Below are 26,992 nucleotides of genomic sequence, written 5' to 3' on the forward strand. Positions count from 1 at the left end.
CGAGCGTCCTCCTCCTTCAGACTGCAGTGCAGGACTGGAGCGATGACGTCATTGCGCCTGCGTCGACCTGGCTACACTGACAGCTTTCAGTTCTATGTCTGTGCATAGAACTGAAAGCACAGCAGCGATCCGCTCACTATCAGGGAATCGAATCGGATTCCCTGTTATTTAGTGAGCGATCCACACAGTGGCGTAACTAGAAATGGCGGGGCCCCGTGGCGAACTTTTGACATGGGGCCCCCCCGACACCGAAGATCTCGACCAAGTCCCTCCTACGCATTCCTGCGCGCTCTATTATGTCCCATAGTGGTCCCTGCACACAGTATTATGCCCCATAGTGGCCCCTGCACACAGTATTATGTCCCATAGTGGCCCCTGCACACCGTATTATACCCAATAGTGGCCACTGCACACAGTATTATGTCCCATAGTGGCCCGTGCACACAGTATTATGTCCCATAGTGGCCCCTGCACACAGTATTATGTCCCTTAGAGGCCCCTGCACACCATATTATACCCAATAGTGGCCACTGCACACAGTATTATGTCCCATAGTGGCCCCTGCACACTGTATTATACCCCATAGTGGCCCCTGCACACAGTACTATACCCATAGTGGCCCCTGCACACAGTATTATGTCCCTTAGAGGCCCCTGCACACAGTATTATGTCCCATAGTGGCTCCTGCACACCGTATTATGTCCCATAGTGGCCCCTGCACACCGTATTATGTCCCATAGTGGCCCCTGCAGACAGTATTATGTCCCATAGTGGCCCCTGCACACAGTATTATGTCCCTTAGAGGCCCCTGCACACAGTACTATACCCATAGTGGCCCCTGCACACCGTATTATGCCCCATAGTGGCTCCTGCACACAGTATTATACCCAATAGTGGCCCCTGCACACAGTATTATGTCCCTTAGGGGCCCCTACAGGACTAAATACTGTCACGTCACCCGCTGACCGCTATACCAGGACAATTATGGATAAAAAATCTGGTCATGTGCATTACAATTTAGTAGCTCCATGTGCCTCATATTAATAGCAGTTAACCCCATCATGTCCCTCACATTAACCCCTGTGTGCCTCACCATAAGAGTTACTGATATGTGAGAGACATGGAAGTAATAATAAAGTATCTTCATCACTATTACCCCCATATGTCTCACATATCAGTAATTCTTATGCTGAGGCACACAGGGGTTAATGTGAGGGACATGATGGGGTTAACTGCTATTAATATGAGGCACATGGAGTTACTAAAACAAAAGTAATCACCCCAAATGCCTGATATTAATAAGTATAGTAACCCCAGTATGTACCTGTTTTCTTTTTTTCAGTTTCATTTTCCTTCTTCCTTTCTTCCTCTTCAGTGCAGGACGGCAGGAGCTCGGCAGGGATAAGCCCCGCCTCCTGGGCTCTCCTCAGCCCTCTCATTGGTGGGCAGAGGACAGGCAGAGAAAGGGAGGGGGGGGGAGAGAGGGGGAGCGTCCTGAAGCGCTGAGAGGAGCCAGACCTGCAGCTCCTGTGTCTCAGCCGTTGCTGCAGCTTCGGGGCCCCCTGTTGGTGGAAAGTATTCCACCAGCAGGGGGCCCCGATCATTATACTCGGGGGTCCGAAAAGACCTCCGAGAATAATGATAGCAGCGGTAGCAGCTGTCACCGGGCCCCTAATGTCCCGGGCCCTGTGGCAGCTGCCTCTGCTGCCTCCGTGGTAGTTACGCCACTGCATGACATGCCTCCTGTCACTGTGTGTAGCCTATCGCGTACACAGACAGGAGGCAACAGTCAGTGCTGTACCACCTCCCCCCTCTCTAGGTATCGCTGCGCATCAGATACTTGGAGCGGGCGGACGGTGGGCATCTGCAGGCAGCGCTGATGAGCTGACTGTCTGTCACTGTCAGTGTCTGATGCCGCGGGGCCTCGGGCTGCTCGGAGGTGGAGGAGGGAGGGTGCAGGGCGCTTCAGGGCCGGCTCGGGCCCGGATCTCATGAAGACCGGCTCCAGCGTGTGCTTGGCTGAGGCCTGTCCGGCCTGTGTCGTGCCTCGTATGGCTCGGGGCCCCGGGCGGTTGCCCGGCTCGCCCGGCCCTGGATCCGCCCCTGGCCCTATATAACTGTAGTTACCGGTATACAGCTACCTACAATTCTGTACAGTCCCAGAAAGTTCTAGATAATTCTGGACAGTTCTAGAAACTTCTTGATAGTTCTCACAATTCCAGAAGCTTCTTAAGTATCTTGAAATATTGCTATCCTTAAAAATAGATCAATTTCAAAATATCATTATGCTGACCACAAAAGCAAAGTTTACAGGGAATAATAACTTTTTTCTATTCATTTAAGGTACAAACAATCAGGAAAACACACTTAACATCTGGGAACAAAAAATTTTTAGAAAATTGTTACATGGTGAATTATCTGTGTAAATGCAAATTTCATTGAATCACAAACCATGTAATATGTAGGCTGGAGTTGTGCAGTAACCACACTTACCTGGGGGCTCTCTACTCTGACTTGTGAAGGAGGTCCTGAGCAGATCACCCCCTGTATGAGATCTATAGGCTCCAATTGGCTGTATGGAAAACTATTCTTTTACTTAGACCCCTTCCCCCTTTCCTCCATTCACACCTCAATCTGTGTTTTTGCTTCTTTGTTTTTGTCCCAGCTAAAAGATTGTAATGTGTTGGCATCGAAACTGGTACTCGTACTGGATGACTTGTTGTGGGTGCTGACAGACTCGCAGCTGAAAGCCATGGTCCAGTACGCCAAGTCCCTAAGCGAGGCAATAGAGAAGTCCACAGCTCAGAGAAAGAGTATGGCCGCCTCTGCGGAGCCTGCACAGGTAAGCAAAATCTATATATGGCTTCTTTTGTTTAACATCATACATTTACTTTTCATTTTTCGATGTTTTGTCACAGACATTTATAATAATAATAATAATAATAATAATACACTTATTCCTATTTTGGGTAGCTCCTTTATATCCCCCTATCTTCTCATTTGGAGGACCAGACGTATATTAAGTTTTGCCTCCCAGATCAGACCACTTTACTTTACTTTATTCAGACCCCAAACCAGACTGCTATATTTTATTCTGACCACATAGGATGCTAGACATATATACTTTTGTCTCCCAGGTCGTCTTTACTTCCTGGTGCTACCACCTACATTGGCCCAGATTTACTATTTTGGTGATGATTAGACATTGCCGTAAACATGCCACATCTTTGGCACATTGTGGGGCAACTAAAATTTTTGACATGTGGATAAGGAATCTTAGAAAAAGGGGATACGCCTCTGGCTAATGTCACGGCTCAGGAGTCACACCATTGTCTGCTCGTGTCACGTAACCTGTTATAGCAGTTTGGGATGCTAAACTACCTAATGTCCTAAATCACCCGGTTTATAAAGCAATCCGTGGCGGTATTCAACTAGGGGGCATTCACACGGAGTAACGCTGGGCGTGTATCACAGCTGTACACGCCGGCGTTACGGCAGACTGCCGAACACTTCCCATTCACTTCAATGGGAGCGCTCGTAACAGCAGCGTTTACGAGCACTCCCATTGAAGTGAATGGGAAGTGTTCGGCAGTCTGCCGTAGCGCCGGCGTGTACGGCTGTAATACACGCCTGGCGTTACTGCGTGTGAATGCCCCCTTAAAAAGATTTATACCCTCCATCGCCTGTACTGGTGCAGTTCTTCAGTGAAGCCAGATGCGTACACCCCGGCTTCAGTGTGCACGCGGACCTCGTGCATGTGTGCAGTGATGCCCGGGGTGTTCATCAGACTCCTCTCCAGATAATAAAGCCTTTTTATTTTAATGTGGCCATGAATTGCATTGTAACAGGACGATTTGGGACACTAAACTCCCACTCTATAAGGACCTGTGGCTAGTTTGCCTTTTAATGTCCCCTTTAATAGTGGTAGAATATAAATTATCTTTAATGGCTTTATTGCCTTGCCCAGAGTTGGACGCCCCCTTCCACCGCCCAGCAAGTAAAGACCCAGCAAACCACAACCACCGCTGAGCAGAACCAAGCTATATTAAAGCTCTTCCGAGATTTTGATGTGAAGGAGACCTCCTATCATCTTGTGATCTCCCACCTCGATCTGCACATCTGTGATGACATCCACTCCAAGGAAAAAGGTGACTAGACCAAAGGCTTGTATTTATTTTCCATATCTGTTCAATGGGGGTGGGCTTAATATAGGGAAAAGAAACAAATTGAGTATAGATTTGTATTGCAAAAATGTACATACCGGTATAGATTTTTTTAACCATTATGTCTATACCAACACCCAGAGTCCTAGATACTTTATATACATAGGTGTAATGTAGGCATATCAGAGAATGAGGTATGGGGACGAAGGGATTTGAGGGGGACGTGCCGCAACCCAGTGGAGGAGACCAGAGGATGGGAGTAGTAGTGGCGGATGCTGTGCCACCTGCTAGGCCGAGCACACTCCACATTCACCCCAATCCCATTCCAGGGCCGGACACAGTCGAGGGGAGTCCTGCAGCTCTTCCGTATGGTGGTGGTAGTAGTAGTATTTACCTCTCCTCTCTGAGCCGATGTGGTGGTGTTCAGAAGGGCCCTGATGGTGAAGCTGCAAACAAATACATGTAACATAGAAGACTGGACATACCAGACAAACACCTAAAATAGAAGCACTCCAGGATGCTGCAGAATGAGGGAGGCTAGGGGGTTGGGGAGGCTGAGGTATGGGAAGGTAGGGATGGAGAGGTAAGGAATGATGTAGGAATGGGGAATGGAAGATGAAAGGCATTGAGGGACTGGGGTGTGGGATGGGTGTGATATAGAGGATAGGGAATAGAAGGCTAAGGGATTGGGGTAAGGAATAGAAAAGGGAAGGGTGAAGGATGGGTATGATAGATTACTGAGTGCAGAGGATTGGGGCGTAATTTGAAACTCTGGACCCCAATGCAAATTTGTATTGGGGCCCCCACTTACTATGCGCTATTAGAATAGTGGTATACTTTTTGTAGCAGAAGGACCACCTTGGGGTCCACAGCCCAGTAGTGATTGCTGCTTCATTCCCTATAGCTAAAAAAAATGCAAATCTGTGGAACATTTATCAAATCTTTGTTTTTGTCTCAATTCTTTTCAGTTTCAGACAGGAGGATTACTGGAGGAGCCATGCAGTTGTCATTTAGTCATCTGACTGTGGATTATTACCCATATCACAGGGAAGGTATGTATAGCGGTGTTTGGTCCTATATGGGGATTATGTTTTAGTTTCCTATGTCCTTGATCTTAATGTATATGGAGGTAGATATGTATAGAGATAGAGAAGTATATTGTGTCATGAGTGGGACATGGTAGATACTGGATTCTCAGATATTGCTAGAATGTCTTTTTAGGGCTCGTTCATACTATGGAAAATAAAGAGGAATTTGAGATGATCATCCACCTCAGATTTCTCCTAATTTTCTGCTCCCTGCGTTGGAATATGAATCCGAGCATAGACAGATAGGTGGAGAAATCCGGGAGTCTTGAGCCGCAAAATCCTCATCAAAATTGAGCAGGACACTTTTTTCTCCAGGTTCTGCTGCGGCACTCATTGAGTACATGGGGAGGCAGAAATGGGTTGGAATCTGTTGCTGAGTTTGGGGTAGATTTTGCTATGTGAACGGGCCCTTACATTGCTTTCCAACCAGTCACTTATGACAAAAGTGAGGTCAGAGTCTGTCAGTCTATAGGGTCCTCAGCTCTCTATATATTCAGCTGTCATGTTCCCAGGTGACGGCTGCAGCCATTGGATGTATTATGGAGATGCCACAAAGACAAGATGTTCTTGGGCGCAGGAGCTACTTCAGGAGTTCAAGTGCAATGCGGATATGTTGAAGCAAGCGGTAAAAGATCACGGTGATTCGCCTACAAAATCAATGCCCAACATATCCCAGTATGGACAGCCAGGTGAGATTTACTTATATTATCTTATATTTTGTTTACTTGAAGGGGTCCCTGCTATTCCCTTTTGTTATAAGGTCCCTGATAATAAACTAACAGGGTGTCCACATTATATGGCTGCCACTGAAATGAATGGGTTCTCAGTGTAATCCATTGATATGCTCAGTCCACCAACGAGATGATACTCTGCGCTCCAGCTATTTTAAAGGGGTTGTCAACATGAGGCTCAAGTGCACAGGGGTGTGGCATAGTCCCTGTATTTCAAACCTCAATACAGAACCCTTGGAGAATAACGCCCCCCATGTGCACTTGAGCCTCATTTGCCTCATATAAAAATAACTTTTTCAAGGTAATGAACTATCATAGCACAGAATATTGTCTTTGAAAATGCACTATGGATACTTTACTGGTGAGAGATTCCCTTTAACCCATTTATGCCTAGCACTCCATTATTGGAACTGAAAAATATATAACCTCAGGCATAAATGGGTTAAAGGACTAATCCCATTTTATACATTTATGGCTATTTGACAGAATATTCCCTAAATGTTTGATAGATGTGAGCTCATGTGGGGAGTAGCACATACGTATGTGTGTAAGTATATTATACTTGTATGGAGTTAACGGAGCTGGGTGCTTGGCTGTTTCCATGACAGCCATAGAAATGAATGGAGAGATTTGCGCACATTCGCAATGACTTCTTCCTTCATTCTCCACTTTGACGCTGCAGCCAGGGGCCTCGTCACCAGTTGGCATAGGTGTCATAGGAGATCCATTCTTGCAATCGGTAGGGCCCATATTTAGGAAAATAAACTATTCTGTCTGTCTGGGGGTGCATAGTTTGAAATTTACAGCAATGGTATCTTTTTTTTTTTCTCCCCTTATCAGGGTCTGAATCCAGCAGTAAAGGATCTTTTCCCATCGCATCAGTAGAGCAGCTGAAATCCAAGCTAATGTCCAGCTCTTTTGTGGTCAGACTTGCAGATTTTAACATTTATCAAGTAAGTAGTGTCTTGTATTGTAAGCATCTTAGCTTTCAAATCCTGCTTCTTCCATATTGTATTCTGTATATATTACTCTGTATACATTACTTTTGTATTATATTGAGGACATCACTGTCATTTGTTGGTTAGTTATACATACTCGTTAATGGAGCGGTAGAAGTCAACCGCTGCTTCATATAACACCTGCTCACTGTGGGCCCTCCATTGACCTGTTGAAGAGGTCAATGGAGGGCCCAGTGGTGGGTCCCACAGCATTAGAACACATATATCATGTATAGCAAATATAACTATTATTGCTGAGTGGGACTGAACTGCATACGGGCCAGGTGACGAATGGACGTGATGTTAATCTGCTATCTCCCAAGTGATTCAAGCAGTGGGGCACCACTATGGGGCACCAGGTGTCGTACCGCCATCAATCCATATTCAACTCCCGTAAAAATTCAAGGGTGAGGCCCTACATACGCGGCGGAATCTGGGACTGATTTTGAGATGTTTCCACCCCCAAATCAGCTTCCTATTCCACCATTATTCTGCCTCCCATTGTTTTTAATGGGAGGCAATATTTGCAGTAGGACACTGAAAAAATGAAGTGTCCTGCTTCATCTTGCCACAGATTCACTGCTGATAAGGCCCATTCATCTTTTTTTTTAGTAAATATTTGCATTTCCCAGAATATAATTCTGGAGACTCTTTTCTTAGGACTCTACCTTTTGCCATTCCTCTCTTGTTCCTCCTGGAAATTAATAAACGGAGTACTGCCAAATCGTGTAGGCCTCATTAATGTTTCTTCCAAAGTTATATAATCTCATATGACCCCAAAATCCAAGTCCTGAGACAGATATGGATACATTGTCACTAGGGCCTGGTCCACACTATGGAGGCTCTACACAGACCAATAGTAAATTGAAATGTGAGACAGGTGAAGAATTTTAATGGTAGGTACATTAGATAGAATTTTTTTTCTTTTCCGGATTTCTACAGGTTAGTGCAATGTGGAGACATTGTCAGCATCGTAGATGACCCTTTAAGTTACAAATCTCTTTTTCTGGAGCGTATATATTGGCTCGGAGACATAAGCGTTTATGTCTAATGTAAAATCTATAGATGCAATTTTCCATTCCATATCATATCTGCCTCCCAGCATCCATCCCGCTCCAAGAATGTAATTTCTTTCAGATGGGATTTATGGATGGCTGGAGAATAAGAAGAGAGACTCCAGAGGAAGCGTAGCGTACATAAATAGACACACAGTAATATCCTGGAAGTCGATGTGCCGCAATAAGCAACTTTTCTAATGTTCCTTTCTATCTGGAACATTTAGAATTTTTCCATATACTTACTCTATATTTATTTAGAAATGCATCTCAAAAATATTTTCCATACTAATTATTTTTAGGCTTAGTAGAAGTGTAAACTGCCGCAAACATACCCTTGTGTACGCAGTCATGTGGAAAGGGGAGAAGTCTGGATTATGGGACAACCCCTTTAAAGGCATAGAACAGGGGACACTCTCTTATCCATCCCTGCGCTCCACTTCTGGTTATCTTTCACAGTCTGGACTTTTTATGTATAGTACACTCAGTTCTTTTAACTTCACTGTTCTGTGCACTGATCAGACACCATCTTGGGTTTGTTTTGTTTTTTTCTGTGTGCACAGCATCACATGGTGGGGGGTGTAGAGACAGTACCATCTAGCCTTATGAACAATGTAATTATATTTCTCTCTTTATAGTCTGAAAAGACTATGGCAAGGAGTCATCAAGACTGGCATACTGAACACCAGGCTTGATGATCCCTGAGCTGAAAAATTTCCAGATTTACTATAAGATGTGTTTCTTCAGGCGCGTCCTCTGCTGGACTGTGTGCGTGTAACTGAAATCTATGGCAGTTCATGGCTGGCCTAGATTTCAGACATAATTTACTGTAAGTTTGGAAACTGAATGTAGTCCAGCCTATGGTGTCATCCACAGCCGACTCTTGCCATGCCCCCTTTTTGAATAGTGGTGGGGTTGTGTAAGAATGGCACATGTGACAAAATCGTTGCAAGGTTTGCAACTTATTTATGTGATGGATGTGGTTTAAAGAGTAGGGGTGTAGTGAATCTGCCCTATAAGTATACAGTCAGAGACGCATCATCGTCATCTTGATGTGTGATAGGATTTTCTGTCTGTGTGGAGAGCCGATGCAAAACAGCCCATGCATATAGGAGGACTTTTTTTATTTTTAAGTATCCTACACAGGTGGAGAAGGGATTTTATAACTTAAAAAATAAGTGAAATGTGAAACATTACATATACACATACGTATAGTCACAGATCACAAATTCATGACTTTCATCTTCTTCACTGTAGCTGGTAGGCAGAGACGGGATAAGAGTTTGTGTCTCCTGGGAGGGAAAATTGTGACTTTTGGAGAGCAGAGAGGCATCTACTTCTCTGCAGGACAGAATGAGATCACAATACCCAACCGAAGACATGTCTACATGTACACAATCAAGTGTGCTGTATAAGTGGGCTTCAATGCTCTGTTCTGATAATTCTAGAGGAGGTTCTATCCTGCTCAGTGATGGGATCTGGATGGGATTGAACCCTCCTAAAGGAGTAAGTTAAACACGGAAGACACTCAGATGATACTTGTGGAGACACAAGTATCCATATACCCATACAATCCATGTATACAGGAAAGGAGGTTGTGACTTTTGCAGAGCAGAGAGGCATGTATTCCTCAGCAGGTCAGAATACCACATGACCTAACTGAAGACAATGACCCCATGGATGTATGTTTACATGCACAGGACAATGGTGTGCCCTCTGAGCAGGGCTACAATGCTCAGTTACAGGGTGGAACCCACCATAGGAATGAGTTAAGAACGAAAGGTACTAGGATGTCATCTTGGTGTGATCCAAGTGCCTTCCATTAAAAAAATAATCTCCCTTTTGGCCTTCACACTAAAGAAAAAAAGAAATAAAGGTGGTAATAACTGCATTATATAGATTGGAGGAATAGGTACACAATGAAAGAGAAAAAACCAATTGTGTCTAATGGGATAATTGCCAATATACCATGACTGCTTCTATTTCTGTCCTCTTATTGTCCTTCCAGTACCATGGTCTGACATACATGTTATACATTTTTGTCTTCCAGGTGTCCACAGCAGATCAGTGTCGATCTTCCCCTAAAACTATGATTTCCTGCAATAAGAAGAGCTTGTATCTTCCCCAGGAAATGTCTGCGATTCATATTGAATTTACTGAATATTATTTCCCAGATGGAAAGAATTTCCCCAGTAAGAAAATATTTTTCTTTGATTTATTTTTACCCGAGCCCTGGAGATAAATCTGGTTTGGCTTTACTAGTTTTATCCTGCAAATAGTTTAATGCCGCAAAATAATGGAGGGATTTTTTAAGACTGGTTTTCCTATGCCAGTCCTAATAACTTACCCTGCTGTCGTGGATAGGTCATCAGTATGATAAATCCACTTGGGGCCTGACAACCCCTTTAACAGGCCTCTTAATGATTCTGGCACATCTCTGAAGGTCCTGTACACGAGAACTAAAAGCTTTGCCATCCATGGACCGGCATAGACGTCACGTATACCGTATTTTTCGGACTATAAGACGCACCCAGGTTTTAGAGGGGAAAAATAGGGAAAAAAAATTTTCAGGCAAAAAATGGTAAAATATTTAATATATGGGAGTTGTAGTTTTGGAACAGCTGCAAGGCCACATTGACAGGTGACCCTGCAGCTGTCCGGGGATGTATAGGGCGTTTTTTTTGTGGGGCCAGGTGTAGACCGGGCATTTTCAGACACAGGGATACCTAATGTATATGTTTCACAGTAATGTTATACTTTTATATGTATTCTAGGGAAAGGAGGTGAACTTTTTTTGTGTTTTTTTTTTTTTTTTTTTACTATTTTAATATCCCCCGCCTAGGGGGCTTGAACCTGCAATCATTTGATTGCAAGTCCCATAGACGGCAATACAAGTGTATTGCCGTCTATGGGAGATTCTATACATTACTATCGCGGAGGGTCATAGACCAGCCGCGATAGTAATATATAGCTATGACAGGCCTGGAAGCCTTCATTAGGCTCCCGGCTGTCATCGGAACAGGCCGGCTCCTGCGGCCTCGCCGTGCAGGAGCCGGCCTGCATCACTAAAGGTAAAGGACCGGCCCCAGGGCTAACTTTAAACTGCTGGGACCTGCGGAGGAGCGGATTTGCAGCATGGCCGCGCTACTGCCACCGCTGGTTTTCTTCAGCGGCAGTAGCGCGGCAATCTGCAGGCCCCGGCAGCTAAGACAGTCCCCGGCATCTGCTGTAATAGACCGGCGGATGCCGGGGAGTGTCTTAGCTGCCACACTCCTGCTGCTGAAGAAAACCAGCGGTGGCAGTATCGCGGCAATCTGCAGGCCCCGGCAGCTAAGACACTCCCCGGCATCCGCCGGTCTATTACAGCAGATGCTGGGGACTGTCTTAGCTGCCGGGGCCTGCAGATTGCCGCGATACTGCCACCGCTGGTTTTCTTCAGCAGCAGGAGTGTGGCAGCTAAGACACTCCCCGGCATCCGCCGGTCTATTACAGCAGATGCCGGGGAGTGTCTTAGCTGCCGGGGCCTGCGGATTGCCGCGCTACTGCCGCTGAAGAAAACCAGCGATGGAAGTAGCGCGGCCATGCTGCAAACCCACATTCAGACTATAAGACGCACCCTCATTTTCCTCAGCAATTTTGGGGAAAAAAAGTGCGTCTTATAGTCCTATAAATGGTTAAATATGATGAGCTCAGGCATCTCTGGCCTGCCATATACACTGTCGTGCTCCGGATACTTTTTACAAAAGGGAGCGTGGCAGGATAAAGGACAAAGTGGCACATTTTTTGGGGCAGAGAGGGCTGACGTGAAAACTTTGATAAATTTTTCCCATGCGTGACCCACAGTAAACTGTTAAAATGGAGGGGAATTTATATTCTTCTAGCTGTTACCCGCGACTTCGTCTGCGGTGATTGTAGAAGTGGGTAAATACAGGCGCAGGTAAGGTTTTAGTACTGTGTAAACGGCGGTTTGGGACTTTTCAGTAAGTTTGCGGCTATGGCGTTAATCGTCCAGGTAAAATATTTGCATAGCTTTGTAGAGCGGCGATTTTGGACAGAGGGATACCTAACATGTATGGGTTTCGCAGTATTTGGGTCCATTCACACGGAGTAACGCGGGGCGTTTTTTGTGCTTATTTTGTGCTTATTTTTACGGCCGTAAAAAGACGTTTCCATTGAGTTCTATAGTAAAATACACCTGTATTTTTACATCCGTAATTTTACGTCCGTTATTTTACGGACGTAAAATTACAGACATAAAAATACAGGCGTATTTTACTATAGAACTCAATGGAAACGTCTTTTTGCGGCCGTAAAAATAAGCACAAAAAACGCCTCGCGTTACTCCGTGTGAATGGACCCTTTAAAGGGATTCTACCATTAAAAATCTTTTTTCTGTGGCTAACACGTCGGAATAGCCTTTAGAAAGGCTATTTGTCTCCTACCTTTAGATGGGATCTCCGCCGCGCCGTTCCTTAGTAATACCGTTTTTTTACCGGTATGTAAATTAGTTCTCTGGCAGCGAGAACAGGATCCTGCACCGCCTCTGTCTTCTGCTGGATCCTCCCCTTCTTTCTTCAGCAGCGTCCCTCTGTCGGCTCTTACACTAGTAGAGCCGACTGCGCATGCTCGCAATTGCGGCCTCGGAACTAGGCCATGCATGCGCAGTCGGCTCTACTAGTGTAAGAGCCGACAGAGGGACGCTGCTGAAGAAAGAAGGGGAGGATCCAGCAGAAGACAGAGGCAGCGCAGGATCCTGTTCTCGGGCAGCGGTGGGCCCACCCCCATCGCTGCCAGAGAACTAATTTACATACTGGTAAAAACGGTATTACTAAGGAACGGCGCGGCAGAGATCCCATCTAAAGGTAGGAGATGAATAGCCTTTCTAAAGGCTATTCCAACGTGTTAGCCACAGAAAAAAGATTTTTAATGGTAGAATCCCTTTAAGTACTTTTATATGTATTCTAGGGAAAGGGGGATGATTTCAATTTGTAATACTTTTGAATTGTGTTTTTTTTTTTTTTTTTTTTTTTTTTTGTATTTATTAGACCCCCTAGGGGTGTTGAACCCCAGGGGGTCTGATTACTAATGCAATGCATGACAATGCTAATGCATTGCAATGCATTGCAAAACAATCCTAGTCCAGCTCCCGGGCAGCTGCCATAGCGAAACCGCTGCCATGCGCCGTGGTACAATGGCGTATGTCGGCAAGGAGTTAAATGAGCGGCAGTAGCGAACCAGCCGGCGGCTATGCCAGGCGCTTGCTATAGCAACACAGCCAGCATTGGCCGTAGTAGTACGGCGTATGTCGGCAAGGGGTGAAGTGAGCTTCAAGTGAATATGTGGTGTTTTGAGGAGGAGAAATTGATGAAGAAGGCAGAAAGGCAGATTGGTGAGATATTATGGTCCGTAACGTGTCTGTGGTGTGTTGAAAGGGTACAGTGGAGTATAGAGGAGAGAAGGAGTGATGGCGGATGTGGAGCCGCTATCCCAATGCAAGTATGGTTTGGGAGCTTAGTAGTGTGGCGTGGAGACCTACGGAAGGTGGATGGATCGTAAACACGAAACAGCAGTGAGGTGAGAGTGCCGTCGGGGAGTGTGGTGGCCTGGAGAGAGTATTTCGGGCGCTGCGGCCTACGGTGGAGGTGCAAAATGATGGTGTGCAGTAAGACGTTCTGTAGGTGGGTAAGATGTGCATGCTCCTGGCAACACAGTGGAGTGGCTGGGGGGGGGGGGTTGTCGCAGATCCTGAAAGGGGTGGAGGGTCGGCAAACATGTCTGCTCCGGAGCATTAAAGAGGTAAGCCTCCTGGAGTATCGTTAAGGTCAGGGGCAAAGTGGTAAAGTATATGTATATGTGATTGTATGGGGTTAGGGGCGAGGCTGTAGAGGCCAATAGGAATTTTGTGGTTAGCTATGGTTCAAAGTGTATGAGATTGCAGAGATGGTGATGTGAGTTTGTCTTTTGTGGGGGTCCTGGCACAAACGTATGTGCCTATTGCGCAATCCTGTGTAGTAACTATGTTTGTGGAAAGTTTCAGCCAAATCGGTGGAGCGGGTTTTGCGTGATTGAGGAACAAACATCCAAACACACAAACTTTCACCTTTATAATATTAATAGGATACAAGATAGTGAAATTGGCACATGATTTATCAAAATGGTGATGGTGCATGTAGTATGATGGCGTAACTAAACAAATTACTTTTTGTGCCAGCTACATTTTACTCCAACAATGGTTTACATCTTTAGCTACAAAAATGAGAACTGAAATCTAGCTGGTTGCCATGGGAAACTACCCCACTTTTTATGTGTGCTTTATCCCTTTACTGTATCATCACTGTGTGTATTATCCCTTTAGTATGACATTACTGTGTATATTATCCCTGTATTCTGACATCACTGTGTATACCCTGTTTCCCCGAAAATAAGACATCCCCAAAAGTAAGGCATAGGGGAGGTTGTGTTAAATTGCCTAATATAAGGCACCCCCCGAAAATAAGACATCCCCAAAAACACTGCAGCTGGCAGAACACTGTGCACGATGTTCCGTGTGCACAGGTATGCCGGCTGCTGCCTCTGCTGTGATACCACTGTTCCTGCTGCTGTAAGATGAGCTGGGAAAGCATGGTATGCTGCGGGGAGTCCACTCTCTCAGGTCATCCCACAGCAGCCGGAACAGTGGTATCACAGCAGAGGAGGCAGCCAGCTTTCCTGTGCACACGGAGCACAGCGTTCAGCCGGCTGCAATGCCCACTAAGTGAGGCTCTCTGGCACAACCGCCGGAATCCTCGCTAATATTTGCTAAGCCCCGCCAACCACTTCCACCACCATGACCAACAGCAGCACCAGCGCTGCTATGAAGATGGGGAAGGTAACTTGCATACCTCCCCCTCCCCCCCACCACCACCACCTACAACCGGCAGTCATGCCGGCGCTCCGTTAAGGAAGCGCCGGCATGACTGCCGATTGTCCCCCGCTCCAGCCACTCCATAAGACATCCCCCGAAAATAAGACAGGTCATATATTTCGGAAGAGAATTTAATATAAGACGCTGTCTTATTTTCGGGGAAACAGGGTATTAACCCTGTACTGTGACATCACTGTGTATATTATCCCTGTACGGTGACATCACTGTGTATATTATCCCTGTACTGCGATGTCGCTGTGTATATTATCCCTGTACTGTGACATCACTGTGTGTATTATCCCTTTACTATAACATCCTTGTACATTAAGGAGACAAAATAATCATACACCTGTGTTTCAATTTTCACTAAAATGAAATGTTATTTAATGTATAATGATCATAATATCATCATAAATTAACACTAAAAATGCATTATTTCCCTTAGTTCCAAGTCCTAACCTATATGTACAACTGAATGCACTTCAGTTAACTGTGGATGAGCGGAGCATTCTATGGCTGAACCAGTTTATCCTGGACCTGAGGCAGAGCGTCGACCAGTTTATGGCTATGTACATGCTGAACGACAGCTCAAAGTCAGATGAGCACATCGATATCAGGGTAGATGGCCTCATGCTGAAGGTAAAACAAGACTGCGCCGCCTGCACAAACACTTGTGAATAATTCAGCTTGATATTCCCCGAGAATCAGCTAATCTAGACATAAATGATAGATAAAAGTCATGTATATTTTATATCGCTCCGCCGGGCCTGCATTCAAAGCTTTTGTGATGACTTTACAAAATTTGGCCTTGTTTTTTAGGCTACAGGGACCTTTGTTTGATCAGAGAAACCTTTAGATCAGGGGTAGGGAACCTTCGGCTCTCCAGCTGCTGTGAAACTACAGCTCCCATCATGCTCCATTCACTTCCAAGAACAACAGAGTAAGTATGCATGCTGGGAGTTGTAGTTTTGCAACAGCTGGAGAGCCGTACGTTCCCTACCCTTGCTTTAGATTAACTAGTCCCATGCAAAAGTGTTTCAGTATTGGGGTAGGGGTTCTTATAGAATGCATATTTGTCAAAGCCAGGGCTTCTCAGACTGGCACCTCCTTTGGCTGCAGAATCTCCAATTTACTGTAATCTGAATTGCTAGGATCCACCACAATGGGCTCCGGCAATGAAGATCCTATTTGGATCTGACATTGGAGCCAGTCACTTGTTAATACTTGTAGGGTTAATCACTCATAGATATAGATGCCATAAAGGAACACTAAAAATTGAATAAAAACATGCAAAACTAACCCCAGCATTTCCTCCCTTAATCTTGTCTTTTTTTTCTATGGAGATGAGCTGTGTTCTCCTTCTTTGTTCTCACTATCCTGTGTCTTGCTGGAAGGTAATTGGCTGCAGCAGGAACCTCTCCCCTCTGCCCTGTCTGTTCTTCCTGGTTTAGTTCAAATAATTTTGACTAAAGAAATTTCCAATCTTACTTTAAGACACCCCTGACTATACTATGATGATGGGACATAAAGGTTAAAGGACCTCACAGTAATGATGTGTATTGTAGTAAATCAGATAGGTACGTTAAGTCTTCCTTGGCTTTTTGGGTAATTCTCTCCTTTTTTTCTCTCCACAGTTCATCATACCTTCACAAACAAAATCGGATTGTCACCATGACCAGCCAACAGCTGTCAGTGTCCAGACGTCCGAAATGATAGCAAGCAACACCAGGCAGTCTCCTAACTGTAGGCGTTCAGACCTGGAAGCCATATTTCAGGACTTTAAAGATTACCCCTTCTACTCTAAATCATTCACCTCTTTCCCTAGATCAGTAGACAGTTTTGACCTCCTTCACCCCATATTCCAGAGACACGCTTTCGAGCAGGACACTAAAATGCACGATGTATACAAGGGATTCATTACACCAAAGCTGGACACCAATGCACTAAAAACTTCTGCTGCTAAGGACATCTGGGCTATACATTTCACACAGTTTTGGGTGGACTATGAAGGGATAAAGAGTGGGAAAGGTAGACCAGTAGGTTTTGTTGATGCTTTTCCACTTTCAATCTGGGTCTGCCAACCGGCGCGTTTCGCTCAGAATCAGAAACAGATTGCCTCTAACTGTGATCATTTAGTAAATCTTTCCAAAAGTGAATCTACAGACTTTGCTGGTCGTATTCAACGCAAGAAACTTTTAAAACAATATTACAGCACTGACATGGATGGTCGAAGCACCCCATTACAGAAGTCCCAATCCCTAGACAGCAGCCTGTCATCCACCCCCGTCCATGAGTCACCTCAAGCGGACATCCAGGTGCTTGCGCACATACAAAAACATGTCAGCTTACAAATCAATCACTATCAGTATGTTTTCTTACTGCTGCTCCAGGACTCACTAAAGCAAGTCATGGACAATCTTCGTAAGGACGTGGAAGCTGTGACTGGCAAACCAGCCGAGGAAACCAAACTGTCTATAGGCGTGCTGCTAAAAAGTGCAGAGGTTTCTTTATTACTCCATCCATTGCCGGAGGACAATATGCCCCATTGTCCTCTTTCCCGGGACGGTAGCCCCATTGTAGACACTAAACAGACTCTTCCACCAGATGGTACTCAAGATAGTGACGTGAGTAATCCCCCTATCGACTTACTCATGGACTCTGTCAGTGGTGACTCTGGAGCAGTGCTAGAACCCAGAAAGATTGCCTTGCCAGAGACTTCGATGACAAAGTCTCCTAGCGACACTGACATTTTGAAAAGGGAGCCCAGTATGGAAGGTGCCTCGGATAGGGCGTCGCTGAAAGCAGAAGATGGAGCTTTGTCCCAGGTTATGAACATTAATGGTCTTATTGATGGCGGCCACTTCAGTAGTGATGACAGCATCTCCAACCCTGTCAAAGATATTGAGGAAACCTTTGGTAGTTTTCAGACCTCTGATAATGAGTCTTTAATAGACAATCCTCTCCTCAGTACACCATCCTCGGAGACGCAGAAGAAGCAGACTGATACCAGGTAAGGATCTGAGCCACTTACTTTCTGGGATTATCTTTATTAATACTATATGGTTTGAAACTTCCCCCAATATTTATGGATGATGCCTTCAAGAGGTATTGAGGTCCTTCTAATACCTGTAGTCTTCAATAATATCTTTTTGTTTTTTTGTTCTTGAGTATATCCAAATTATGGTATCCGACTACATGCAGCCACCACCAAAGCAGCATATTACTAAACAGCATGTTTGGTTACCACAAACTGAACATATTGGGAGTTCTTTTTTCTCTTTTTTGTCTTGGTTTTCTGTGCAACTACGGTAATATACTTTTGTTATGGTACCCATGTAAATGGGTACAGTGCCCCCTTTTTGGGTCTTTTTTGTTTTGTTTTAAGATGGGTTTTTCTGAATGCAGAAGATACTACATATTAACTGGACACAGATCTATGCCAGCCAGGAGCTGTTATGGGCAGGGGCGTAACTACCATAGAGGCAGCGGAGGCGGCTGCCACAGGGCCCGGGCCATTAGGGAGCCTGGTGACAGCTGCTACCGCTGCGTTTTTGTTTTTTTTTTTTAATTGACCGTTACGGGCCCTATTTACTTGCCGATCCTGGTCATAATACTGTGTGCAAGGGCCACTATGGGACATAATACTGTGTGCAGGGCCACTAAGGGACATAATACTGTATGCAGGGGCCACTATGGGGTATAATACTGCGTGCAGGGGCCACTAAGGGACATAATACTGTGTGCGGGGGCCACTAATGGACATAATACTGTGTGCAGGGCTTACTAAGGGACATAATAGAGTGCGGAGGAGTGGGTCGGTCGAGGTCTTCGGTGTCAGTTGGGGGGGGGCCATGTCAAAAGTTCGCCACGGGGCCCCGCCATTCCTAGCTACGCCACTGGTTATAGGTTTGATGTATATTTTATTCCAGTTTCTGGTGTAAATTTATAGTAAAAATGTTAGGCCACAGGAGCCCCTTCCCACTAAGCCCCAAAGCCCCACCCTGATACGTCCACTTTGCAGAAAGATGATGTGCAGGGAGCAAACGCAGCTTAAGGCTGCCTTCACACGGAGTAACGCCGGGCTTGTAAAAATCCTCATTCACAGCTGTACACACGAGCGCTGCGGAAGGCTCCCGAACACTTCCCATTCACTTCAATGGGAGCGTTCGTAAAGCCGGCATTACGAGCGCTCCCAATGAAGTGAATGGGAAGTGTTCGGGATCCTTCCGCAGCGCTCGCGTGTATGGCTGTGAATGAAGCCCGGCGTTACTCCGTGTGAAGGCTGCCTAAGTCTCAGTCTTAGTATAAAAATGGCCATATGTCAAAATGACTTATCAAGTTTTATGCTGGAAACTGGTGAGCTTGTGCAGCTAGTCAGAGAAGGCCGAGCTGCAGCAGAAAGAGACATACGGGCCACTGACCTATGTTATAGACTTTCTGCCATCATGAAATATGCGCTGTAATAGGACAGAACTAGAAGGCAGCCATCATGGTGACTATAGATTGTCCTAATTGTTACATCATAGAAATATCAATCTGTTGACATTGAATAGATCGCAAAAAATTTTAACCGTGCTACAAGCAATATTATTGCTATGTCCACTGTATATATAAATGCACGAAGAGGAGGCTGACAAAACTGTGTGAGCCCATCTGCCATTTACAAGGCCACCATTTTAGGTGGGACCCTACACTACAAAGATTGGCATTACTTTGAGGTAAGTCTGGGATAAATTTCGTCTGTTGCATTGGACATATAAAATGGCACCAGACAACAACATTTAGGATTTTTCCTTTTAGGTAAATTTATATATAGAATCTTACCCAACAAAGTGACTTCTCCTTTTAATTTTTTTGTAACTTTTTTATTTATTTATTCCTTTATTATGCATTTTTTGACGTTTATTATTTTGATATTTGAACCTTCGTTTTCATGTATTTTCGTTAAGTGGAACCCCTAAGGAACGCAGCTCGTCCAACCTGCCTACCTTCTCTGTTTCTTACAAGAACATGAAGAGAAGTTCCTCGCAGTTCTCCTTGGATAATATCTCCATCGACAGCAACATGCTGGATGAACATTTGGCGGAGAGCGATGGGAGTGACCCATTAGAAGCAGGTAGGAAGGCGATAAATGCTTCAGAGATTCTTGCTGATATTGGGTAGTATACATGTTTGGAACCTAGTTCGAGACTTTTATAGTTTAGTCCTCAAACTACGGCCCAGATAGTGGAAAATGAAGAGGTTGAGGCGGATAATTATGTCCAACACTCCCCTCCCTCGTTTCTCTTTGCAATTGGCCATTCCGCCTTCCATTTGGTAACTATGGGATAAGTGTCATTACTGGCACCGCCCCTTTAAATGATGACAGTCTGCTTGACCTTGGCTACCACTAGGGGGCGGTTACAGCATTTTTTTAAGCCATTTTTTTTCTCCTAGGGCTGGAAGACTTCTCCTCTCTGAATTATCAGTCCACGGTAGACACATCCAGTGTGGAGCTGAGGAACGAGGAATACTGCGTGTCCTCACCAGACGCGGTGAGCGCGGTAGATGAAAGTACACACGACTCTAGACAAGATGTGGTAAGTATATACTGATCCGGCATACTAACACGCCTTACACAATAGATAAATAATCCCTTTACTTTATTGGGACAGCTTTATTAAAACTTGAGCAGTGGAGAAACGGAAGTTGCAACCAATCACAGTGCAACTTTAATGTTGTATTCTGCTCCTGAAAAATGAAATCTGCGCTGTGATTGGTTGCTAGGCAACTAAGACGGTTTTGCTTTTACCCAATGTCTTGAGATGAGTGTCACATGTGAAATGACACCCCTGCCCTCCGAAGAATTCAGAGGTGTGACAAGTAATCCTGGTGTCAGTAGCAGAATTCTTCAGCTACAAGACCAGAACATGGCAGACTGTATTGCTAGGAGGCATAAGATTAAGGTCATAGTAACAGGTCTATTGTATCGCCTCACATGGGACACAAAATAAGATAGTGGGGGTGGGGGAGGCACAGAGTGATGGGCTATATTCACCTTAGGTGAGGTCTTCTGAGGACTGATGATGTCACTGTCCATCTCAAGAACGAGACTTCATTGTTAAACTTGCCTCCCCTCTTCCTGTTGTTTCCTTACAGATGTCTGTCGTAGTATTTAAAATCATTGGTGTTAATGGTGGGATCGACATCAAGGGAGAAGATGTCGCTGTTGGTCTTCAGGTGAACCAAGTGATACCAAAACAGCTGGGGAATGTTAGTGTCTGGCAATACCTCAACAGCCGGAACATGAGTAAGTCATTTGTGTTCCTAGAAGTCCATTTTGAGCTTGTGCTTTTGTTTACTGTTTGAAGGTTCCCATTTAAAACTTTTTGGAAAATTTACTAAGACTGGCCAGTCTACATAAGTCCACTGCTCTATGAAGAGACCGCTTAATAAATTTGCCATGTCTTAGGCCGCCCATGTATCTGAAACTGATTTCCGCAATAATTCACCCCAGTTTTTGGAAACAAAATGATAGTAAACGTATTGGGCACTGGGTCGCTCTGCCCTTCCTACAAAGACCAAGACACTTTTTCTGAATGGCGGTGAGAGTGGTAAAAGTCCCAGAAAGGACCAAATTGCTTAATTACTATTTCCATACCCAAAAGAAGCTTAGTGCGGTGGACTCCAAATTGACACAATGTAACAAAGTAGCAGTGAGATTTGTGCAGCTTGTAATGCCAGTGGTCTGTTTTATCTCCCAGCAGACATGGCAGACCAGTTACCTTCTGTCCTCCACCAGCTTCCCCGTCCCTGTTTTTGCACAATACCAGACATGAGCACACACTCCCTTCCTATTACTTATAGGGCCAATTTACATGCCAGTAAATCTTCCCTATCTCTGTCAGTCTGCAGCTGAAGTCTGCTTCACCTACCACAACCTGTCTGAGCACTTCAGTTCCTAGCCTGTTAGTGTCCCTGTAAAGGTGCATTCTCCGCATGCTTGATTTATGTGTTTGACGTTGACCTTGTCCCTTCCTGCTGCTAATATCTTTTGTTCACTTGGTACTGACCCTAGCCTGTTCTGACCACTTAACCTGTGCTGCCAGTCCTGATCTCAGCCTGTGTACAGAACTCCGTGACCAGCCTGTTCAGCTGTCACTGACACAATGGGCTCTTGCAGTAGTGAAGACTAGATTGCTCTACGGGGTTCAAGGCTGAAGAACAAGGAGGCTACTGAGACAATTCTCTTAGGAGTAGCCCTGAGCCACACCGTTTGGTACTGTCTGTTACAAAGCTGCTTCTGATGTGTATAGCTCTAGACTGATCTGTGTACATTTCTCAGATGAATGCAAAACTAGCTATAATTATTTTATTTTACTTGTATAACGCCATCATATTCCACAGCATGTTACAGACATTGTCAATCACTGTCCCATTTAGAGGTCACAATCTACATTCCCTATTAGTATTTCTTTGGAGTGTGGGAGGAAACTGGAGTACCCGGAGGAAACCCACACAAATATGGGGAGAACATACAAACTCCTTGCAGATTCTGTCCTGGGTTGAACTGGCACCTAGAAGTCCAGCGCTGCAAGGCAAGAATTGCTGCCTCTGAATGTAACCATGAGTGATCTCATTCACTGACAGCAAACAGGGATCTTGAAATTGGTGAAGACTTGAAACATTTATATACTGATGAGTCATTATTAATCTAAAATCAGAAAACCCCTTTAAATGGAGTATGTTACCCAAAATATCACCCCAACCCTGCAGACAGATAGGTTAGTGTCACCTGAATCAAACAGTGTTTTTCCCCTTGTGTATCACTCCTTTCTTTGCCACAAAATCGCCTTTTTTGTCAATATGTATTGGAGGAACAAGAGCGTGGTCACTTACCTCTTTGGGGCAATGGCAACACCCTAAGAGCTCATTTGCATATTGATAAAAAGAGGACTATCTCCGATCCACAAAGGGAAAATGTGATTCAGGGGACCCTAATCTATTAGAGATGAGCGAACACTGTTCGGATCAGCCGATCCGAACAGCACGCTCCCATAGAAATGAATGGAAGCACCTGTGACGCCGGCCGGCCACCGGCAAAGTGTACGTACCAGGTGCTTCCATTCATTTCTATGGGAGCGTGCTGTTTGGATCGGCTGATCCGAACAGTGTTCGCTCATCTCTACAATCTATCTGCGGGGTTGGGTCGATATGCTGGGCTCTGGTGACACACTCCCTTTAAGGTCCTGGTTGATTTTAATGGCTATCCATGTGGGAGGGGCACACCCCACTATTGTCTTTCTTTTCGAACTACGATAGACAAGGGATTTTGACATTAGAAATTGGGGAACGAGGGACTAAATGTTCCTGGAGGATAAATCCCTGTAGATACTTTCTAGGCAGTAACAAAGTGTTGAAAATCTCAGAGAGAAATTGCACGATTTTTAGGAATTATGGCTGTATAAAAACAATTGCCTTAAATTAATCTGTTGGGAAGAAGCCGCCTCACACACATATTGAGAGGGATTATGGAGAAAGAAGCATATTTACAGCCATCTGTCAAAAGGAGCCGAGAGCTTCATTATGGCGGCACATTTTATCCCAACACATTACTACTTGCACGCACATACACACACTCCATATACACAATGATGAAGAGGTCACAATTGGCAATTTCCTTTTTGGGTAGATGATTCTTTTCATACAAAGACTATGTAGGAACTCATAGGGTTCATGATTAAATATGAAGCACCTTTGCCAATAGTCTTAAAGGGCCGACTTAAAGTATCTTGGGAATTCTGACCCCTGGTCGTGTGATCAAAAGCAGCCCCAAACCGCAGGTTGTTCTACCCCCTTCCTCCTCTCCTGATATCACAGCTAATTACTATAGTAATTAATTACTATAATAATAACAATAATGATTGACGATAGTTAGCAAGCCCCCATAGCACAGGTAATTTACCTGTGAGATCAGGAGAGGAGGAGGAGTGACCCAGGGTTCGGGGGCTGGTTCCAATCGTGTGACCCGAGGGTCGGAACCAGGTTGGAAACCCCCGGTCCATAATGAAGAATTCGGAAGATACAGCAAGGAAAGTTCAAGTCCCTAGACAACCCCTTTAATTAATTTTAAAAACTTTTTTGCTCATACATTTTCAGTGAAGGCCAATGTGTCTCCATGGTAACAGACTAATCTTCTGCAATCTGTTCCTGCAGTCATGTGTAATGCTGGCCCTTACACATTAGACATGTATTGGCCACACGCTATATCCCCCCACTTTCCCATACAAATGTACACCTAGACCAGTCATGTGTGCCCCTGTTCTCAATAGAAAGAGAGGGACAAGCTGCGGCCAGACACCTGTGGTCGCAGCTAATCTGTCCAAGATCCTACAACCCGATCTTTATCTCCGCCAATATCTTCCATCAGGAGAGGATGTTGACTCTTTAGTGTCTGACTACGCAGGATTTGGTTGTAGTCAGACTGTAATTATACAGTCAATGACATCAGACGTCACATGACCCGGGACACAGGCCAGGTCCATGTGACGTCAGAGACGTCAGACAACTAGGAAGGAGGCCTGGCAGGATCGTGGAGAGGTAAGTAACAGTGTTTTTTATGTTTCTTACCTCTCCCGGTCCGCCAATCATTATACTCGGGGGTCTGAAAAGACCCCCGAGTATAATGATAGCAGTGGTAACTGCTGTCACCGGGCCCCTAATGTCCCGGGCCCTGTGGCAGCTACCTCTGCTGCTATGGCGGTAGTTACGCCACTGCGTATATCACGGGCCTCTCAGCCAAGTGAAAAACTCAGGCCAGGTATTATTCCTGCCCATTTTGCAGCCAGGGCTCACTGAAGTAAATTAATGGGTCTGTGGAGCCATAAATGCTTTTTAGGGCTGTGCTTATGGTGTAATTTGAGCACTGACCACTTGGTGGCACTGTTCTATTAGATTCCAATGAGCCAAGCACGCTGCAGTAGTAATTGCTAAATCTAGAGGAATATTACCATTGTACTGTATGTTCCAATGGAGTGTTAGATCAAGATGCTATATAAATATTATATAGAGAAAAAATAGGGGAAAGTTTGTGTATTATTACAGCATTTGGAGACCATGCAATACAGTACACACAATATTAATCATCCATTTTACGGACTTTCTTATGGAACAGAATATGCATCTTAAAAATTTTTTATGGGCTGACACTTAGAAATACCCAAAAAATGCAGTAAAATAAATCTAGATGTAGAAAAGCCATATGTCTCGTTGGATGGCGGACCATCTGCCTGCCATTGAATCTCTGCCTTCCCTTTATAGATAGGATTGTGTGAAATGAATGATCCTAAAATCTTCTGCTTTCTTGTCCTCTCACACTGAGATCTATACGTCTTCAGTTGAAATAGGGCCCATATGAATGTTTGTTTTTTTTCTCACTGATTCCTATGGAAAAATAAATTCTCGCATGTTGGATTATTCATTTATTCTTCCTGTGAAGAATTGCTCTTAGGTGGAATAAGGTGCCTCATTCCTGTTGGATTGCCCCAAAAATGTTTAGAAAACCCCTTTTGGTAGAAATTTGTATAATATTTACCTATCTGCAGGACAGTAAGGGACTATCTGTGCTACTGTGCCTTAAGTTCCACTTACCCATAAGAGACAAGTCCGCATGACCTACTGATTTCAGCGGGACTATCCTATCATCCCACTGACTCCGAAATGTAGCCACCAGGCATACTGAATTTTACACACGTGATGCTTTTGCTCATCACATTTTTACTGCCCCTCCCACCTTCCCTGGTGCTTTTTTACACCAAGAACTATGCGGCGGAGGTATTTGATCGAATATACTCGCTCATCTCTAGTATCCAGTATCCGATTGGTGAGGGTTCAATACCCGGACTCTGTTCTGTTCAGCTGATCCAACTGCATTCCGGGACTGGAAGTTGCAGCTGTACATGGCAGAGACGGAAGCAGCTCTGCTCCTATTCAAGTAATAGGAACAGCCCCATCTGCTGTATAGTGGTGGCAGCTCTGTACTGATAACTAGAATAAGAGCTGCTTCTGGCCCGGGGACATGGCTAGATCACCTGATGGGTGTGGGTTTTGGGTGTCAGTCCCTTTTCAACTGATCCTGTGGATAGGTCATTACTGGGGTGTGCTGTTTACGGATCCTTACAATAGACCATGTACAGGGAGGTGGAAATCCTCTCATCTCCACCTCTGAAATAATTCACCCCATGGATATAATAGTCCGGCATTGTAATAAACATGAATCCCGCTCTATAGCTTTCTTCTACCCGATATCCCATAATCACACAAAGCCACTTTTATTCATTTATTTGAATGAATAATTCACATCCTATTCATTGTCACAGATATTATAATATACGGCTACAAACTTTTCCTGAATCCTGCATTTCTATGATCAAGCCTTTCTCTTTCTGCGAGAAGCCATTTTTGATCTCTGCTAAATGTTCAGCTTTTTTATTTTTTATATACTTTTTTAGGATGAATATAAAATAATTAATAGGGGTTGATTCTATTAAATCAAAAGTGGATGTGTGGACTTTGAGACACACAACAGGGTTCCGTTATATGTATGAGGTGAATTAAGCATGTTGGTAAAACGTATTGTCCCCTCTGTATGATAATGATCCTGTATGTGCTTTATTGTACTGAATTATATGCTCTCCTCTGGAGCACTGACCTCCCTGTTATGTTTAGGTGAGTAAAATCAAATTGAAGGTTGATAATGTTATGTCCTCATACAGACTCTGATCAGAAGTCCTCATCGGAGCAGAGAAAGTCATGTCCAGAGATCAGCTTGAGGCTGGAGACCGGTCCTAGCGCGAAACGCTATTCTCTACTTGCTGCTGAAAATGGGTTCCTCCAGTGCCAAGTGACAGATTTTAGCTCGGAGTTCCTCACCTCCACCCTTGCGAATATCCATCACTTTATAGATGATGATTCAGTTGCAGAAGTGATGCCGATGAAGATAAGAGTTCAGAAGGCTAAGATACACTTACAGGTTAGTACATACAGGTTCTCCACCCTGTGAACCCCTATACTAG

At 44.7% G+C, this 26,992-nt stretch overlaps 1 protein-coding gene across 1 annotated transcript in view; it reads left to right on the forward strand.

Annotated features, from left to right (window-relative positions):
* The window catches only part of BLTP3B (bridge-like lipid transfer protein family member 3B), a 68,422-nt gene that overhangs the window by 33,818 nt on the left and 7,612 nt on the right, over positions 1-26,992 (forward strand). The window contains exons 7-18 of the mRNA XM_075274820.1: positions 2,666-2,842; positions 3,968-4,148; positions 5,132-5,215; positions 5,764-5,940; positions 6,823-6,935; positions 10,086-10,227; positions 15,385-15,578; positions 16,574-17,949; positions 19,889-20,055; positions 20,376-20,518; positions 21,078-21,228; positions 26,693-26,949. Coding sequence (XP_075130921.1) covers positions 2,666-2,842; positions 3,968-4,148; positions 5,132-5,215; positions 5,764-5,940; positions 6,823-6,935; positions 10,086-10,227; positions 15,385-15,578; positions 16,574-17,949; positions 19,889-20,055; positions 20,376-20,518; positions 21,078-21,228; positions 26,693-26,949 — 3,162 coding nt within the window. The remainder of the gene's footprint in view (positions 1-2,665; positions 2,843-3,967; positions 4,149-5,131; positions 5,216-5,763; positions 5,941-6,822; positions 6,936-10,085; positions 10,228-15,384; positions 15,579-16,573; positions 17,950-19,888; positions 20,056-20,375; positions 20,519-21,077; positions 21,229-26,692; positions 26,950-26,992) is intronic.

This window comes from Leptodactylus fuscus, chromosome 5, assembly GCF_031893055.1.
Source record: "Leptodactylus fuscus isolate aLepFus1 chromosome 5, aLepFus1.hap2, whole genome shotgun sequence".
NCBI lineage: Eukaryota > Metazoa > Chordata > Amphibia > Anura > Leptodactylidae > Leptodactylus > Leptodactylus fuscus.